Source organism: Helianthus annuus, chromosome 13 (genome assembly GCF_002127325.2).
Source record: "Helianthus annuus cultivar XRQ/B chromosome 13, HanXRQr2.0-SUNRISE, whole genome shotgun sequence".
Taxonomy (NCBI): domain Eukaryota; kingdom Viridiplantae; phylum Streptophyta; class Magnoliopsida; order Asterales; family Asteraceae; genus Helianthus; species Helianthus annuus.
Window position 1 is genome coordinate 5,619,777 of NC_035445.2, and position 20,292 is coordinate 5,640,068.

The 20,292-nt window shown below is 35.1% G+C and overlaps 1 protein-coding gene across 1 annotated transcript; it reads right to left on the reverse strand.

Moving 5' to 3' along the window:
• Window positions 1-8,770: 8,770 nt before the first annotated feature.
• On the reverse strand, window positions 8,771-17,635 carry LOC110897423. Its single transcript, XM_022144175.2, has 8 exons — window positions 17,249-17,635; window positions 16,975-17,019; window positions 10,713-13,007; window positions 10,219-10,630; window positions 10,016-10,146; window positions 9,747-9,932; window positions 9,477-9,641; window positions 8,771-9,107 (listed from the first exon to the last, which is right to left on the reverse strand). Exons 3-5 carry the CDS (start codon window positions 12,989-12,991, stop codon window positions 10,051-10,053), a joined length of 2,787 nt encoding a protein of 928 aa, XP_021999867.1. The 5' UTR covers window positions 12,992-13,007; window positions 16,975-17,019; window positions 17,249-17,635; the 3' UTR covers window positions 8,771-9,107; window positions 9,477-9,641; window positions 9,747-9,932; window positions 10,016-10,050.
• Window positions 17,636-20,292: the final 2,657 nt, after the last annotated feature.

The window sequence follows — 20,292 nt, forward strand, 5'->3', positions numbered from 1 at the left end:
TGGCATGATCAACCCAGAGTAAAATGCTTTCCAAACTCGCATAGAAACTTTATTTTATCTTTTCTGTATAGTTCTTACCGCTTTCGAAAAATTGAAAAACTACAAAAATATTTTACTTAGTTGTAGGATAAATTTCAGAAAAATACAAAAACATTTGAAAAATCTAAAATGAAGTCGTGTTGAGATATAAGGGAAATGATAGTACATCGGTTAGTCGTATCTGGTGCAGGACTATGGCTATATACATATATAAAGGTAACTGTTAAATGTGACAGCTTCATTATATGTTGCTTCGGTAGGTTTTACGCGTAAATAAGAACCTGTCTTTGGTATATAAACATAATGAACTGCGTAACTCGTGTGGCGCATCTCTCGGATATATGGTCTTGGTACCGTAATTTCGTTTGATAGATTGCCGAGGTTCTGAGATACGTGGTCTTTATGCTGTTTATCATCTGGGTATCATGGTTGCTTCTTTTACCGGAAAATAACGGGGACGCAAGTCTAGATCTTCCATGATACCATACATACGTGTAAATATCTTTAATTCTTGATGCATCCGACCCAAATAAGTGATAAACAATCACATGTCCCACAAAATCATGCGGGAGTCAAGTTTATCCTCAATAAGTGATTCTATCACAAATGACTTGCTCCTGTGCCCTTTGCATCTAAAATTCAAGTTCCTCCTCAATAAGTGATTCTATCACAAAGGACTTGTTTTCAATCCCAAATAAGTGAGTATCTCACATTAGCTTATACGTCAAAAACAGATGATAAATGGTATACTCACCAGTAAGATGATCTCTCGCGCATACCTTGATACGGGAGTATATTCTGAGGTGGGTAAACATAGTTACTGTCAGCTTAATACACTTAACTTCATATCTCGAAAACAGTGTTCGAAAGCGTGCTAAGACTTAAGTGGACCACAATACCGTTGAACGTCTTGAACTGTCAACATCATTCTAAAAGATTAAAGCTAAAATGCTATGGTTCTTGTGTTGGGTACTGACAGTAAAACCGATATGATTCCTTTGCTCTGATTTCACAAAAAAGATAATTAGTGTAAATATGTTCGTAGGTTTTAATTTCCATTTCAGTCAAAAATTGAAAAACCACAAAAACATTTTGCTTTCTTGTTTCTATGTGCGAGTTATCTTATTAAGAATACTCTAGGGTTTTGAAAATTGTTTAAATAAGTTATTAAATGTCAGTTGTTTAATATTTAAATTGTTTATTCTGGGGTATTGGAATTTATTTTTGGGATCCAGGTTTGGGCCGATATCTTCGGGGTCAAGTTTCTTAATCCTGGGTTAAGTGTTTCAGGTCTGGATCGTTCATCTCAAGATGGAAGATTGGAGAAGCTGTGTGCATCTGGATCGTTCATCTCAAGATGGAATATTTGGAGAAGCTGTGTGCATCTGGATCGTTCATCTCAAGATGGAATATTTGGAGAAGCTGTGTGCATCTGGATCATGCATTTCAAGACTGGGGAAGCAGTGATTTCTGAAAAGAAAGTGACGGTTGAGATTGCTAAAGTGTTGGATCTGATTTGGCCTGTCTGAAGAAGCTTCGGCGCCTGCCTCTAAAATACATTGAAGAAGATCATGTTCTAGCTGACCATTTCATCAAGGTGGTTCAGTTCTGTGTGAAGAACAAGGTCTGGGCAGGAAGCAGTTCTCGAAGAAAGGATGAAGATCTCAAGACCAATGAAGACCATGCACTGATCAAGGGGGAGTTTGTTAATGCACCTTAGGTGATAAGTGCATGACTCCCATGTTACCAATGAAAGTTTGAAGATCTCAAGTTCAATGAAGACCATACACTGATCAAGGGGGAGTTTGTTAATGCACTTTTGGGTGATAAGTGCAAGGCTTCCAACATTTAGGGTCTTTATTGAACAAGTGTCTAAACTTAGTCCCTAAGAAGTTCCTAGGGAGAATTTGTCCCTAAGAAGTTCCTAGGGACAACTTGTCCAAGGTTTTGGAAGAGTTTTTGTTAGTCAGAGTTTTTGCTTTGTCTGAGTTTTGTATAGTTTAGACTTTGTCTGAGTTTTGTGGCAAAAACTCTGTGCTTGCTTTGTGCTTTATGTTTTGTCCGGGCTTTCTATTTAGTGTTGAAAGTCCGGGTTTCACCTTGTATATATACTTTAATATGGAATAGACAAGGTAACGATTTCTGTGTGAATTTCTGTGCCCTAATCATTGTGTTTTGTCTGGCGGCGCTTTGTGTGAGTGACGTCATTCATCTTCATCAAGAATACTCAGTGTATTCTTGATTTCTCTCTCAAATCCTTGCATTCTTGTGTTTCATCTACAGTGGTTGATCATCAGGTGGATTCCGCACACCTGTTGGTTGCTTTAGCTGAGTGAGATCTTGGACCAGGAGGCCTTACAGAATGGAGTGGGGGCGAAGAACATATGACAACTACGGGAAGGAGGTATGATGATTACCAAGCACTCGATAACTTTGGGAGGAGATAAGTGGATACTACGACACAAGATGATTACACAAGTGATGAGCCACGGCGGATTGCCAAATACAAAGGAAGGAGGTTGGTTCAAGATAATAATCAACAGAAGAAACCACATGTTAAAGAAACGCCGTACTTCATTGGGAATCTACCGTATGACTGTTCAAGCTACATTCTATGGGACACGTTCCAGATCTTTGGAAATATGACGGATGCCTACATACCAAGAAAGAAAGATAAAAAAGGTAATACCTTTGGATTTGTCAGGTTTGCTAGGTTTGCTGGGGTTAAAGATGTGCATTTGTTCGGCGAAAACTTGGGGTCGGTCAGAATAGACAAGGTTAGGGTGTCCGTTAACCTAGCTAAATTTGAGAAAGAAAACAACAATTTTGGTCATTACAAGCAGAAAAGTTATGGCGACTCTGATAGGGCAAGAAACAACTAAAGGATGTCGATCTTTGCAAAGCAAAAGGAACCACAGGTTGAGTTGGAGAATGTTAACATGGAGTCTGGTAATCAGAGGCCCCAGTTTCAGAATGAGGCTTGGTTTCCTAAAAAGACAAAAGAGAAGGCACAAGAGGAGGCATCTAGCGATCAGTCAGTACCAAACACCGATACTGGGATTCGAGATCTAAATGTACCAGTAGAAAAACCTAGAGATTAAGCTGCAGGAAAGCAAGATTTCAAAAGGATGGAGGGGCAGGTCTTTTATTGGTGAAATGATTAATTTTCAATATCTTAAAGATTTACATACACTGATGGAATTAGAAGGCATCTCTGGTGTTTCTATAAAACATTTGGGTGGTTTGCGAATACTACTAGTCTTTGAAAGTGCAACAACGGCGGAAGATTTTGTTAAACTAAAGAAAGAGCAATGGTCTTCATGGTTCTCTTCAATTTACCGGCGAGAAGGACAGAAATTGCCTTTCCAAAGGTTTGCATGGATTATCATTAAGGGTGTGCCTATTGGCACACTAAAGTGCCTATTGGCACACCAAACCCTAGCAAATTTAGGGTTTATCTACGCAGCGTATTGGTCAATACGCAGCGTATAGGGTTAACCATCTACGCTGCGTATTGACCAATACTCAGCGTATATAAACCATTGATTTCAGTGCCTGACAACCAATCCTTGCACAGAAAACAAGGGTTATATACGCTGCGTATTGGTCAATACGCAGCGTATATAAACCATTAGATTTTTTGGGTCATTTTGGTAGGTTTGAGGGATATTTTTTCACAAAGTTTAAATACGCTGCGTATTGACCTCTAAGGAGCGTATATAAAGGTCTGAAAATGTCTTTTATACCCTTGTTTTGAGGCTATAGGAAGCCAAATACAAGGGTAGTTGTGTCATTTTGGTCTCATACGCTGCGTAGGGACCTCTAAGGAGCGTATATAAAGCTCCATTTTTGTATTTTTTTTATCATGTATTCCTTTGTTTATTTATAAAAAAAGAAAATTATTTATAAAAAAACAATATTATTGGTAAATAATACAAATATAAATTATAAAAATAAAAAATAATATAAATATTATGAATTATAAAAATTAAAAAAAAATTATTTATAAAAAAACAATATTATTGGTAAATAATACTAATATATTGTTTTGTTATCGTTTAAATTAAATTATCGTATTCCTTTGTTTATTTATTAAAAAAGAAAATTATTTATAAAAAAAGAATATTATTCGTAAATAATACAAATATATTATATTGTTATCGTTTAAATTAAATTATCTTATCGTATTGCATCGTATCGTATCGTATTGCATCATATCGTATCGTATAGTGTATAGTATATAAGTCTCGTATAGAGGCCTATACGGGTGTTATTGTTTAGTATCGTATCGTATCGTATAGTGTAGTATAAGTCTCGTATAGGTTTCCTATAGGTCTTGTATATGCATATAGGATTAGACGGGACTTAAACCACACCTATACGATACTACGATATCACACTTATAGGCTTATACGAGGTTAATACGTGACCTAAACCACACCTATACGATACGATATCACACTTATAGGCTTATACGAGGTCAATACGTGACCTATACGACGCTATACGATACAATATCACACTTATAGGCTTATACGAGGTCAATACGTGACCTATACTACGTTATATGATACGATATCACACTTATAGGGTTATACGAGGTAAATACGTGACCTATACCACACCTATACGATACGATATCACACTTATAGGCTTATACGAGGTCAATACGGGACATATACTATGCTATACGATACGATATCACACTTATAGTCTTATACGAGGTCAATACGTGACCTAAACCACACCTATACGATACGATATCACACTTATAGGCTTATACGAGGTCAATACGGGAACTAAATCACACCTATATGCTTATACGGGTGTTATATCGTATCGTATAGTATCGTACCGGGTGTTATTTTCCTTTTTTTTATAAATAAACAAAGGAATACACAAAAAAAAAAAAAACAAAAATAGAGCTTTATATACGCTCCTTAGAGATCACTACGCAGCCTATAAGACAAAAATGACATAACTACCCTTGTATTTGGCTTCATATAGCCTTAATACAAGGGCATAAATGACATTTTCAGACCTTTACATACGCTGAGTATTGGTCAATACGCAGCATATATAAACTATAAGGGTTAAAAAGATAATTTTACCACAGGTTTGGGGTTAAAAATAATTTTACCACCCTTTAAATACGCTGCGTATTGACCTATACGCAGCGTATATAAAGGTCTGAAAATGTCTTTTATACCCTTGTGTTGAGGCTATAGGAAGCCAAATACAAGGGTAGTTGTGTCATTTTGGTCTCATACGCTGCGTAGGGACCTCTAAGGAGCGTATATAAAGCTCCATTTTTGTATTTTTTTTATTGTGTATTCCTTTGTTTATTTATAAAAAAAGAAAATTATTTATAAAAAAACAATATTATTGGTAAATAATACTAATATATTGTTTTGTTATCGTTTAAATTAAATTATCGTATTCCTTTGTTTATTTATTAAAAAAGAAAATTATTTATAAAAAAAGAATATTATTCGTAAATAATACAAATATATTATATTGTTATCGTTTAAATTAAATTATCTTATCGTATTGCATCGTATCGTATCGTATTGCATCATATCGTATCGTATAGTGTATAGTATATAAGTCTCGTATAGAGGCCTATACGGGTGTTATTGTTTAGTATCGTATCGTATCGTATAGTGTAGTATAAGTCTCGTATAGGTTTCCTATAGGTCTTGTATATGCATATAGGATTAGACGGGACTTAAACCACACCTATACGATACTACGATATCACACTTATAGGCTTATACGAGGTTAATACGTGACCTAAACCACACCTATACGATACGATATCACACTTATAGGCTTATACGAGGTCAATACGTGACCTATACGACGCTATACGATACAATATCACACTTATAGGCTTATACGAGGTCAATACGTGACCTATACTACGTTATATGATACGATATCACACTTATAGGGTTATACGAGGTAAATACGTGACCTATACCACACCTATACGATACGATATCACACTTATAGGCTTATACGAGGTCAATACGGGACATATACTATGCTATACGATACGATATCACACTTATAGTCTTATACGAGGTCAATACGTGACCTAAACCACACCTATACGATACGATATCACACTTATAGGCTTATACGAGGTCAATACGGGAACTAAATCACACCTATATGCTTATACGGGTGTTATATCGTATCGTATAGTATCGTACCGGGTGTTATTTTCCTTTTTTTTATAAATAAACAAAGGAATACACAAAAAAAAAAAAAAACAAAAATAGAGCTTTATATACGCTCCTTAGAGATCACTACGCAGCCTATAAGACAAAAATGACATAACTACCCTTGTATTTGGCTTCATATAGCCTTAATACAAGGGCATAAATGACATTTTCAGACCTTTACATACGCTGAGTATTGGTCAATACGCAGCATATATAAACTATAAGGGTTAAAAAGATAATTTTACCACAGGTTTGGGGTTAAAAATAATTTTACCACCCTTTAAATACGCTGCGTATTGACCTATACGCAGCGTATATAAAGGTCTGAAAATGTCTTTTATACCCTTGTGTTGAGGCTATAGGAAGCCAAATACAAGGGTAGTTGTGTCATTTTGGTCTCATACGCTGCGTAGGGACCTCTAAGGAGCGTATATAAAGCTCCATTTTTGTATTTTTTTTATTGTGTATTCCTTTGTTTATTTATAAAAAAAAGAAAATTATTTATAAAAAAACAATATTATTGGTAAATAATACTAATATATTGTTTTGTTATCGTTTAAATTAAATTATCGTATTCCTTTGTTTATTTATTAAAAAAGAAAATTATTTATAAAAAAAGAATATTATTCGTAAATAATACAAATATATTATATTGTTATCGTTTAAATTAAATTATCTTATCGTATTGCATCGTATCGTATCGTATTGCATCATATCGTATCGTATAGTGTATAGTATATAAGTCTCGTATAGAGGCCTATACGGGTGTTATTGTTTAGTATCGTATCGTATCGTATAGTGTAGTATAAGTCTCGTATAGGTTTCCTATAGGTCTTGTATATGCATATAGGATTAGACGGGACTTAAACCACACCTATACGATACTACGATATCACACTTATAGGCTTATACGAGGTTAATACGTGACCTAAACCACACCTATACGATACGATATCACACTTATAGGCTTATACGAGGTCAATACGTGACCTATACGACGCTATACGATACAATATCACACTTATAGGCTTATACGAGGTCAATACGTGACCTATACTACGTTATATGATACGATATCACACTTATAGGGTTATACGAGGTAAATACGTGACCTATACCACACCTATACGATACGATATCACACTTATAGGCTTATACGAGGTCAATACGGGACATATACTATGCTATACGATACGATATCACACTTATAGTCTTATACGAGGTCAATACGTGACCTAAACCACACCTATACGATACGATATCACACTTATAGGCTTATACGAGGTCAATACGGGAACTAAATCACACCTATATGCTTATACGGGTGTTATATCGTATCGTATAGTATCGTACCGGGTGTTATTTTCCTTTTTTTTATAAATAAACAAAGGAATACACAAAAAAAAAAAAAAACAAAAATAGAGCTTTATATACGCTCCTTAGAGATCACTACGCAGCCTATAAGACAAAAATGACATAACTACCCTTGTATTTGGCTTCATATAGCCTTAATACAAGGGCATAAATGACATTTTCAGACCTTTACATACGCTGAGTATTGGTCAATACGCAGCATATATAAACTATAAGGGTTAAAAAGATAATTTTACCACAGGTTTGGGGTTAAAAATAATTTTACCACCCTTTAAATACGCTGCGTATTGACCTATACGCAGCGTATATAAAGGTCTGAAAATGTCTTTTATACCCTTGTGTTGAGGCTATAGGAAGCCAAATACAAGGGTAGTTGTGTCATTTTGGTCTCATACGCTGCGTAGGGACCTCTAAGGACACTACTAGAAAACATGGCTTTTGTCATCTAATTTTTGGTTACAAAATGGTAGCAATTTCCTTATTGTCACCAGTTTGTCACCGAAAATACGGTGACAAAAACACCCGTGTCAATTGCCCTAATGCCACCAAATTGCCACCATCTTTATATTTTGCTACCTTATTTTACCACCACAAAATTGGTCAAAATTATTTGTCACCGCTTTATGTTTGCTACCATTTAGCCACCAATATTGCCACCATTTAGCAACCAATATTGCCACCATTTAGCCACCAATATTGCTACCATTTAGCCACCAATATTGCTACCATTTAGCCACCATTATTGTTACCATTTACTCACCATTTAGCCATCGGGTTTTCCACATTTTGATGCCATTTAGCCACCAATATTGCCACCATTTAGCCACCAATATTGCTACCATTTAGCCACCATTTAGCCATTATTTTGATACCATTTAGCCACCATTTAGCCACCATTTAGCACCGATATTGCCACCATTTAGCCATCATTTTTCACACAATTTGCGAGTTATGATACCATTTAGCCACTAATATTGCCACCATTTAGCCACCATTTTTTACACAATTGCAACCATTTGCTACCATATATTTGCTACCATACAGATTACTGCAGTATTTGGTTTTTAATTCAGATTTCTTTTCTCCCTGCTATTTTCATCAAAATTACATATCAATAAAACTACAAATAATATAAAAAAAGTCTAATAAAATCCCAAAATTATATAAAACATCTTGTTTTCAAAAGCATATAAAAAATACCAACTAAAATATAAACTAACTAAAATTATCCTAATACTCAAAACCAAGTGTTCTAAACATTCAAAACCAAGTTTTTATAGCCTATTTTCGAACCGTAGCTGTTAACATAGCTTCAATTTGTGACATCCTATCAAGCAACGCATCTTTATCCACCTTATCTTTTTCTTTGTCAGCCAACAACCCCGCAATAATTCCGTTGAACCTTTCTTTTTCTTCGTCTTTTTCCTTAACGAGCTCCTTGATAACTAAGTTCAACTTTTCAATCTACAAAATAACCAATGAGTAAAATCAAGAAATCAAAATTACCGAAAACTAATAATGGGTCAAGTTGGTTGCAAAGAAAACAAAATACAACTGTGAGCTACAATTCAAGTGCTAGAAGCTAAATAGCATGTTCCAGTTTGTTTACATATTAAGAAGGAAATTATACCTAATTTTAAAAACATTTTTTTGTATGAAACAACCCGTAAAGAAGGTGTAATCAAATCATTATGAAATTCCTTAACATACTCACTAATTTAAGAGCATCAAACCTAACAATAAAAAAACAACCATCTCAAACCAAACAAACATAATAACAGTGGGAAACGATACAAATGCATAAAATTTATTAGTCTAAAGGATTAAAAATACCTCAGGGTCTTCTCTGCGATGTACACACGGGTCACTATCATTGCCTAACCCGTACCCTTTTCCTTTATGCTTGCCCTCAGCTCGTGACCACAAGTCTTTGTCAAATTTTGGATGTTTATTACGTTCTTTCCCATATTTCTCCTCAAGAAAACCTTCATATTTAACCTAATGGGATAAACACATAATTATATTTTACAAATTTCATTGTAATAAACTTCGTGTTTTTAATTTCGAAATACTTTGTTTAGATTTACTAATCAATTGACTTACCCAAGTCTCCTCTGCCCTAGCATCAACCCATACAAGATTTTCTTCTTGAGCGTCCCCTTCCGAATCAACGTCCAAAATTAGTGAGTTGCTACAACTTAGATCTTTATCCAATGGTCGACTTCCTTTCCTGCAGTGTGATTGCTTATACGCTTCACGAATCGTCAATTCACGCCCAAGTTTCCTTTCCTGTAGAATTTGGAAGTTAATAAAAATGATAATATTGACATGATATATATATATAATAAAAGAGGGAAATTAACAATTTTTACCGCTTTTCTTTTCATGGTCACATAGGATTGAGATCCTAGCGTATGTCAGAATATCCCTTGTGAGATTTTACATAAGTAAGCGGCCCTTGGGCTATGTCTCTTAGATGTTCCTTATTTGGAACATTCATAACCTACATTCATAAAATTATGTTAGTTTTTTTTAATGCTATGACATAAAGACAAAGGTGTGTCAGAATGCTTACATGCTCCTGCAACCACTTAGCAAATTCCTTCTCTTTCATTTTATCAAGGGTTGCTTCATCAAAGTGTGGGAAGGAATCTCTCAACTCATTATCAAATAGCCAAACGGACTCGAGAACCTCTTCACAATTAAGTAATATATAAGTATGAGCCTTGTCTCTATCTTTTTGTGTAAGAATTTTGTCATGTCCACCCTTTTCAAATAATCTTCGAGAAGGATGTTTGAATATACTTAATCGAAGATCGGTACTTGAAGAACAAGGAATGTTAGGGGCAAAGTTGCGTGGTTCACGAACTGTCGGCTCTAGATACAGAGAGCAATAGTTTGAAAGTTCATCCACAAGATTAGACTGAACAATGGAACCTTCTATATTCCCTTTGTTTTTAATCATTCTTTTTAATCGACCCAATTTCCTATAAAAATGAACTGGAAAGTTAGAAGTTATCTAACATATAATATGTGAAATTGATATGTTATTAAGTTAAAAATGATTACCTCTCGTAGGGATACATCCACCTAAACTGCACCGGACCTCCGAGGATAGCTTCATTCGCCAAATGTATAACAAGGTGTTCCATTGAGTCAAAGAACCCAGGTGGAAAGATTTTTTCTAACTTGCAAATAGTTATGACGATACTACTCTTCAACTTTCGTAAATCTTCAAGGTGTAGAACCCTTGAGCATATGACACGAAAGAACGTGCAAAGCTCTAGTATTGATTCCCATATTTGCTTTGGTAGCATCCCTCGTAAGACAATAGGAAATAATCGTTGCATGAAGACATGACATTCATGGCTTTTAAAGTTGTAAAAGGTATTATCCTTAAGGTTCACACATCCCCCAATATTTGAAGCATAGCCGTCAGGAAACTTAACTTGTTTCAACCATTTACAGACTTCATTTACTTGCGGTTTAGTTAAAGTGTATGTTGCTTTTGGTTTAGAAAATTTATTATTGTCTCTTCTCGACAGATGTAATGATGGTCGATTGCAATACTTTTCTACATCCTTCCTTGCGTTGACATTATCTTTTGTCTTAGAAGTATCCATCACCGTTTGAAATAAATTCTCAAAAACATTCTTCTCAATGTGCATCACATCAAGGTTGTGTCGGATTAACAACATGGGCCAATATTCAAGCTCCCAAAAAATGCTTTTCTTCACCCAATTATGGGTTTTGCCAAATTCTGGATCTCTACGCTTTGGGTTAGACGTTTCACCTTCATAGACAACTGGGATGTTAGAGACTTCTTCAAAAATATCCCAACCAGTTAACTCAGGTGGAGGTCCCAATAAGGACCTTGTTGATCTTCGAAATCCATTTGCATCTTTACGAAAAGGATGAGTCTTTGGTAGAAACCTTCGATGACAGTCGAACCAACATGCTTTGCCTCCAGCATCTAATCGAAAAGCTTTTGTGTCTCCCATACAATATGGGCAAGCTAATCGACCATGAGTGCTCCAACCCGATAACATTGCGTAGGCAGGAAAGTCACTAACTGTCCATAAAAGAATAGCTCGCATAATAAAATTTTCTTTATGATAAGCATCATAAACTTCAATGCCTTCCTTATACAACTCTTTCAACTCGTCAATTAATGGTCTTAAAAACACATCGATGTTTTGACCCGGGCTCTTCCCGCCAGGAATAATCAAACATACTTCAATAAATGAATCTTTCATACACATCCAAGGAGGTAAGTTATAGATTGTAAGAAAGACAGGCCACAATGAGTATGGAATTGAGTTGGAGTTATTTGGATTGAAACCATCGGTGCATAACCCAAGACGAACATTTCGAATCTCTTTTGCAAAGTCAGGATCCACTGCATCAAAATGCTTCCAAGCGATGCCATCACTTGGATGTGCCATGCTACCCTCTGTTGTTTTGTGATCATGGTGCCATGTCATATCTTTGGCTGTTTTTGAAGACATATACAACCTCTTGAGTCTAGGACCAATTGGCATGTACGACATCACCAAATTAGGTACCTTATTTTTGTGACTCTTATAACGAGATTCCTTACAATATTTACATCGCGTTAATGTTTTGTCTTGCTTATAGAATAACATGCAATGGTTTTTGCAAACGTCAATTCTTTCGTAAGGAAGACTTAACTTTTCCAAACTCTTCTTTGTTTCATAAAAGTTTTTCGGGAGCTTATTCTCTTCAGGAAGTAATGCATTAACCATGGAAATGTTATAGTTGTAAGCTGCGGTAGACACGTTGAAAAGTGATTTCCATGTTAAGAAACTCGTGGCAGCTTGTAACTTTGAACAATTTGTAGCCTTCATCCCCTCCCATAATGGTTCATCAGCTGCTTGTAACATGTCATAAAAGCTTTTTGCTTCTGGATTCGGTACATGTCCTTCCAAAGAATTTGAAGTATAACCACATGCATCCATGTTATCTAACACCATGCGTCTGTAACCATCTTCATTATCATCAACTTCCATTGTAGTAGAAGATTGTCCGACGTCACGCATAGAATTTTCGCCATGTTCACTCCACTTTTCATAACGAAGCATGAAACCTTCCTTATACAAGTGTTTTTGAATAGTGGCTCTATCTCTATAACTTATATTTTGGCATTTAAAACAAGGACATTTTATCTCAAATATTGTCTCACCATGCTTATTGATCTTATCAACAACTACATCATTAGAAAATGCAAAGTCCAAAAACAAATCCACATTGTCACAATATTCAGAACTAAGAAATCCGTCAGTATCAGTCTTTTCATACATCCATTGTCGATTGGTAAACCACGCCATTACTAATCAATGCTCCCTAAAATTATTGGTTCAAGTAAAGAGGATTAAGTCGTGTTCTAAAACCATTGGCAAAATCAAAATCCAAAACAAAACATATGGAAACTTCAACTTAATGCTAATAGTTTAATTCTAAAAATTAAATTATTAATAAATTAATTTCACTAAATTAAATAAATAGAAATATGTATTTTGTAAATGAAGTTATGAATAATCTATTAAAGGTTACTTGGGTTGATATATCAGATCATTGCTATGTACTTACTGTACATACATACTCTTTATTCAACACTTTTTTTTATTCTACTAGAAACATGCAGATCCACAGGTAAGTCAAATAAACATATGGCCACGTCAAAATAAATATATACTTACCAATAGACCTGGCAAACGGGTCGGGTTGGGTCGGGTCAAAACGGGTTCGGGTCGAAACGGGTCAATTAAAATAAGGGTTGTTTTGATTCGGGTCGGAACGGTTTCGGGTTGAAAGGGGTCCGGGTCAGAACGGGTCCGGGTTGAAACGGGTCCGGATAGCGGTGATGTGGTATTATATAGCAGGAGTTGGCAATCGAACAGGAGAAGCGACCAATGTCCGAAAAATAAAAAATTTCGGGTCAGTTCGATGGTTCAGGTAAGTTTCGTCATGAAGTTGTGTACAATCTTTAAGGTATGACTGGTTGTTGTAATGAATTTTGATTACACATGGTTTTCTCTTGCTACAGCAGTTTGTGTAACTTATTACATTGTGCATGATGTAAGAAAACTCATTTAATTAAACTGATGCAAATATCACAAGATTCCAAAATAACACCATATTATTGATTTGATAATTAGTTACAGAAAATGAATACAATACTATCCAAAATTTAAAACTGAATCTAAATCCTTACATATAAATAACAAAACGAAAAAATATTATATTGAAAACCATAGCCGAAAGTCCCAAGATTCAATTCTTCTAAAACTAGTGAATGCTTATAACAAATCTCAAAATTCCCATTTATCTTGAACACATTAAGTTTCTTGATAAATGATGCGTTGAGTGGCAAAACACCATGAAACTTATTGTTTTTAAACATTAAATAATGCATTGAAAGGTAGAATACCAGGAAAAAGCCACAAAAAACAGGAAAAAAGAACTTGGTAGGCTCGAACTTGAGACATCAACTACATACAAAATTGGCTTTTACCAGCAGTCCACTACACAGTTTATGTTACAGGTTCCCCAAAAGAATATTAAAGGGTTCCTTTAGTATTTTTCTATTTAACTTAACACTACAAATTACAAACCGAACAGGTTCCTGGGAACCCCTTTCTTGGCTATAGATCCGCCCCTGGACAGAACAAAAGGTTATTTGATCTGTGTAGCAATGAACTTGTTATTGGAAGAAAAAGAATATAAGTGAAAACAACAATAAGGATAAGAATACAAAGCATAAACGCAGCAGCGGCTGCATAAACACAGCAGCAGCAGTGGCTGCGTTTTGATTATCGAGATGCAGTAAGTAGCTGAAAAGATGAAGATTACGATCCATAATACGAGAAATCCAAGTGTTGGGTATTCGAACAAAGGATCAGAAGATGAAACAAACGAAAATCTGAAGAACTGACGCCTGTCGCGCGTCGCGACAGGTCTGAGTGTCCTTTTCTGCGTGCCGCAAATCCTAGTTAGGCCGATTTGATTGTTTTGGGTAGCGCCATGGGTCACGATACCCATGGGCTTACCTACCGCGGGCTGTGAAAGTCTCCTAGCCCATCAGAATTACGTGAAAGTTGGATTTGGGCCCTTAAAACGGGTTCGGGTCGGAACGGGTCAATTACAAAAAGGGTTGTTTTGGTTCAGGTCGAAACGGGTTCGGGTCGGAATGGGTTCGGGTCGGAAAGAGTTCGGGTTGAAACGGTCCGGGTCAGAATGGGTTTTTTTATTTTTTTATTTTTTTTTAATTTTTTTGATTTTTTTATTTTTCGTTTTTTTATTTATATATATTTTTAGCCTATCATGCCCAAATCCATCTTGACAAAAACCCATCTTGACCTTAAATCCATTATAAGTTTAGGAGCCTCATCACATAAGGAATTAATTCTTGGAATAAAGAAGATTTGTAACAGCTAGTTGGAGTTCCTATTATACCCTTGGTTTCAATACAGCCGAGGCTGGGTGGGTATAAAAGATGGCTGATCGTTGTTAAGCTGTACATGGATCTGCTGTTTTCGTTGCTGAACACCCAAAGCTGGGACTTTTGGAGCTGGTGTACATGGGTTGCCTATTACCGGATCTTGATTCCGAGTTTGGCTTGTTTCTTTTGGCTCTGGGGTTGGTATTCTGTCCCTGTTCTTCGGTTAACGAAACAACACCTTCGCTGAAAACTTCAATAATCTGATAACTTTACGCTCAAAAAAATCGCCTATGCTCCAAAAGCGCGCGCTTTTGATAACTATGACTATTTTGACCCATATCGACCCAAACTCGTTTGATCCGTTATCAAACACACCCGACCTGCGCTTTAGCTAAACGGGTTCGCGGGTTCAACCTGAAACTGACCCGAACCCGTTTAGACTAAACCCAAACCCACGGAAAAGTTGCTAAATCCATCCAAAATGACTAACACTCTAACAAAACTAACTTGATAAAGGGGTAATTTAGTCATTGTCTTAATTTATTTAATATACTCTTTTTTAACAGGTTATTACATGCCCCACCCTTTTATAAACAAGATCAGGTGCGACAGTGGTGTTTTAAACATCTGCGTTACGCAGCAGCGCGCCAAATGTTTATTCAGCATGTTTTTAACATGCTGAATAAAAATATATGTACTAATATTATATAATTATAATAAAAATAAGGTGTGTAAACAATAAAATGGAGAAAAAAGAATATGAGGCAGTAAGTGAATTATATAGTTTTTAAATCAATGCTATACAAGCAAATCAAATTGCAGCTATTGAATTTGATTATCTAATGATCGTAAGTGTTCAGTTGGAGCAGCCGCTGCTGTGTTTCTGCAGCCGGCGCTGCTGCGTTAAAACGATAAGACAACCTCAAATATATTTTACATATATATGTAATATAATTAATGGAAAGTTAAATAAACATTTGGCGCGTTTAGGCTCGCGAGTCGGCTCGAGCTCGATAAGCGAAGCTCGGGCTCGGGCTCGGGCTCACTTACCAAACGAGCTCGGGCTCACTTACTTATCGGCTCTAGCTCGATAAGTGAAGCTCGGGCTCGGATCGATCCATATAAAAAAATATAATAAAAAACCTCTAAAAATTAAAAAAAAATGACAAAAAATCTAAAAAATCTAAAAAAATCTAAAAAAATAAAGAAAATAAAAAAAATCCTAAAAAATAAAAAAAAATCTAAAAAATTTAAAAAAAATAATGAAAATTAAAATCACACACAGTGGCGAACCCATGATTTTTTTTCAACGGGGTCCGCTTTTTCAGGTCTTAAGATTTTTCACAACCGAACGTTAGAATTTTCGAGTCGGTCGTCATTCGGGTCGGGTCAGACGAGAAGTGTAATAAAGAGGGATCAAAACATTGTACCAGGTGTGGCTTTAGAGGGATCAAAACAGATGCTTCCGATCGAGGATGCCGACACCTCATCTGAGTCAAAGGAACTAGCTGGCTGTTTAAATGGGAATGGTGGACCGACTCCCGCTGTTGGAAAAGACCAGAAAGATAACCAGAAAACAGAATGTACTTCACGTGTTCAGTTTCGGTCTGTAACTTAACGTGTTAACAGATGACTGATAACCGGACCCATTATCGAACCGGTCAACTGATGGTTTTAATGGACTTAACAGAACTGGTTATATTGTTGGTTTGCAGTTTGACTTATTTCCAAATAATATGGCTACATATAAACATAAATCGTACAATTATATATCTCAAAATCCATATCTGATCAATCACAAACCCTATCATCATCTGAACATTCAATAATCCATAAAACAAACACTCAAAAAAATGAAATAAAAGTTACCTGTCAAACAGAAGCACAAACAGAACCTCAATCCAGCAGCAGCAACTGGAAAGTAAATAAAACTATTGTTAACCATCTATTGAAAAGAAAAAAAAACTCAATTACACATGAAGAAGGTCGTACAAACCAGAACTCTAAAATAATTGATATTTCAATACTATGTAGATGATTAATTCCACATCGATTGATATTTTGAAGAAAAGAATTCCATCAAGGAGAAAAGGAAATTGCATTCAATTAGGGTTCTAGGGTCTCATAGGAACAAGAATCATACCTTATGCAGAAGCTCCAGTTCTTCGATTCAGAGGTTGATGGAATGATGTATAAGGGTACGTAGTATTATGTTTCTTGTTTTAATATTCAATCAAAACCCTAATTAGTGGAGAGGCTGGTTATATGAGTTAATTGTGGATAATATATGGCGCTCTAAAAATAAAAATAATCCCGCTCAAATTTTATGGTGACTAATACAGTGGCAATTCAATCCCCAGATTAAATTTTAATGTTGCCACCATTCTTCCGGTCACAATTACAAAAATCTGGCCCACGAATTTCGTTAGTCACAATTTTAAAACCCAATATAGATAATGGCAATTTGTTTCCCACGAATTTGTGATGGGAAATAAATGGTGACAAATTTTGCCACCTTTTAGCTATCAATTTCTATAAGCACGCTTAATTTGCTAGATTGCTACCTTTTTTTTTTCGGTAGCAAAACTTTGGTGACAATTGCCTAATTTTCTAGTAGTGGGAGCGTATATAAAGCTCCATTTTTGTATTTTTTTTATTGTGTATTCCTTTGTTTATTTATAAAAAAAGAAAATTATTTATAAAAAACAATATTATTGGTAAATAATACTAATATATTGTTTTGTTATCGTTTAAATTAAATTATCGTATTCCTTTGTTTATTTATTAAAAAAGAAAATTATTTATAAAAAAAAGAATATTATTCGTAAATAATACAAATATATTATATTGTTATCGTTTAAATTAAATTATCTTATCGTATTGCATCGTATCGTATCGTATTGCATCATATCGTATCGTATAGTGTATAGTATATAAGTCTCGTATAGAGGCCTATACGGGTGTTATTGTTTAGTATCGTATCGTATCGTATAGTGTAGTATAAGTCTCGTATAGGTTTCCTATAGGTCTTGTATATGCATATAGGATTAGACGGGACTTAAACCACACCTATACGATACTACGATATCACACTTATAGGCTTATACGAGGTTAATACGTGACCTAAACCACACCTATACGATACGATATCACACTTATAGGCTTATACGAGGTCAATACGTGACCTATACGACGCTATACGATACAATATCACACTTATAGGCTTATACGAGGTCAATACGTGACCTATACTACGTTATATGATACGATATCACACTTATAGGGTTATACGAGGTAAATACGTGACCTATACCACACCTATACGATACGATATCACACTTATAGGCTTATACGAGGTCAATACGGGACATATACTATGCTATACGATACGATATCACACTTATAGTCTTATACGAGGTCAATACGTGACCTAAACCACACCTATACGATACGATATCACACTTATAGGCTTATACGAGGTCAATACGGGAACTAAATCACACCTATATGCTTATACGGGTGTTATATCGTATCGTATAGTATCGTACCGGGTGTTATTTTCCTTTTTTTTATAAATAAACAAAGGAATACACAAAAAAAAAAAAAAACAAAAATAGAGCTTTATATACGCTCCTTAGAGATCACTACGCAGCCTATAAGACAAAAATGACATAACTACCCTTGTATTTGGCTTCATATAGCCTTAATACAAGGGCATAAATGACATTTTCAGACCTTTACATACGCTGAGTATTGGTCAATACGCAGCATATATAAACTATAAGGGTTAAAAAGATAATTTTACCACAGGTTTGGGGTTAAAAATAATTTTACCACCCTTTAAATACGCTGCGTATTGACCTATACGCAGCGTATATAAAGGTCTGAAAATGTCTTTTATACCCTTGTGTTGAGGCTATAGGAAGCCAAATACAAGGGTAGTTGTGTCATTTTGGTCTCATACGCTGCGTAGGGACCTCTAAGGAGCGTATATAAAGCTCCATTTTTGTATTTTTTTTATTGTGTATTCCTTTGTTTATTTATAAAAAAAAGAAAATTATTTATAAAAAAACAATATTATTGGTAAATAATACTAATATATTGTTTTGTTATCGTTTAAATTAAATTATCGTATTCCTTTGTTTATTTATTAAAAAAGAAAATTATTTATAAAAAAAGAATATTATTCGTAAATAATACAAATATATTATATTGTTATCGTTTAAATTAAATTATCTTATCGTATTGCATCGTATCGTATCGTATTGCATCATATCGTATCGTATAGTGTATAGTATATAAGTCTCGTATAGAGGCCTATACGGGTGTTATTGTTTAGTATCGTATCGTATCGTATAGTGTAGTATAAGTCTCGTATAGGTTTCCTATAGGTCTTGTATATGCATATAGGATTAGACGGGACTTAAACCACACCTATACGATACTACGATATCACACTTATAGGCTTATACGAGGTTAATACGTGACCTAAACCACACCTATACGATACGATATCACACTTATAGGCTTATACGAGGTCAATACGTGACCTATACGACGCTATACGATACAATATCACACTTATAGGCTTATACGAGGTCAATACGTGACCTATACTACGTTATATGATACGATATCACACTTATAGGGTTATACGAGGTAAATACGTGACCTATACCACACCTATACGATACGATATCACACTTATAGGCTTATACGAGGTCAATACGGGACATATACTATGCTATACGATACGATATCACACTTATAGTCTTATACGAGGTCAATACGTGACCTAAACCACACCTATACGATACGATATCACACTTATAGGCTTATACGAGGTCAATACGGGAACTAAATCACACCTATATGCTTATACGGGTGTTATATCGTATCGTATAGTATCGTACCGGGTGTTATTTTCCTTTTTTTTATAAATAAACAAAGGAATACACAAAAAAAAAAAAAACAAAAATAGAGCTTTATATACGCTCCTTAGAGATCACTACGCAGCCTATAAGACAAAAATGACATAACTACCCTTGTATTTGGCTTCATATAGCCTTAATACAAGGGCATAAATGACATTTTCAGACCTTTACATACGCTGAGTATTGGTCAATACGCAGCATATATAAACTATAAGGGTTAAAAAGATAATTTTACCACAGGTTTGGGGTTAAA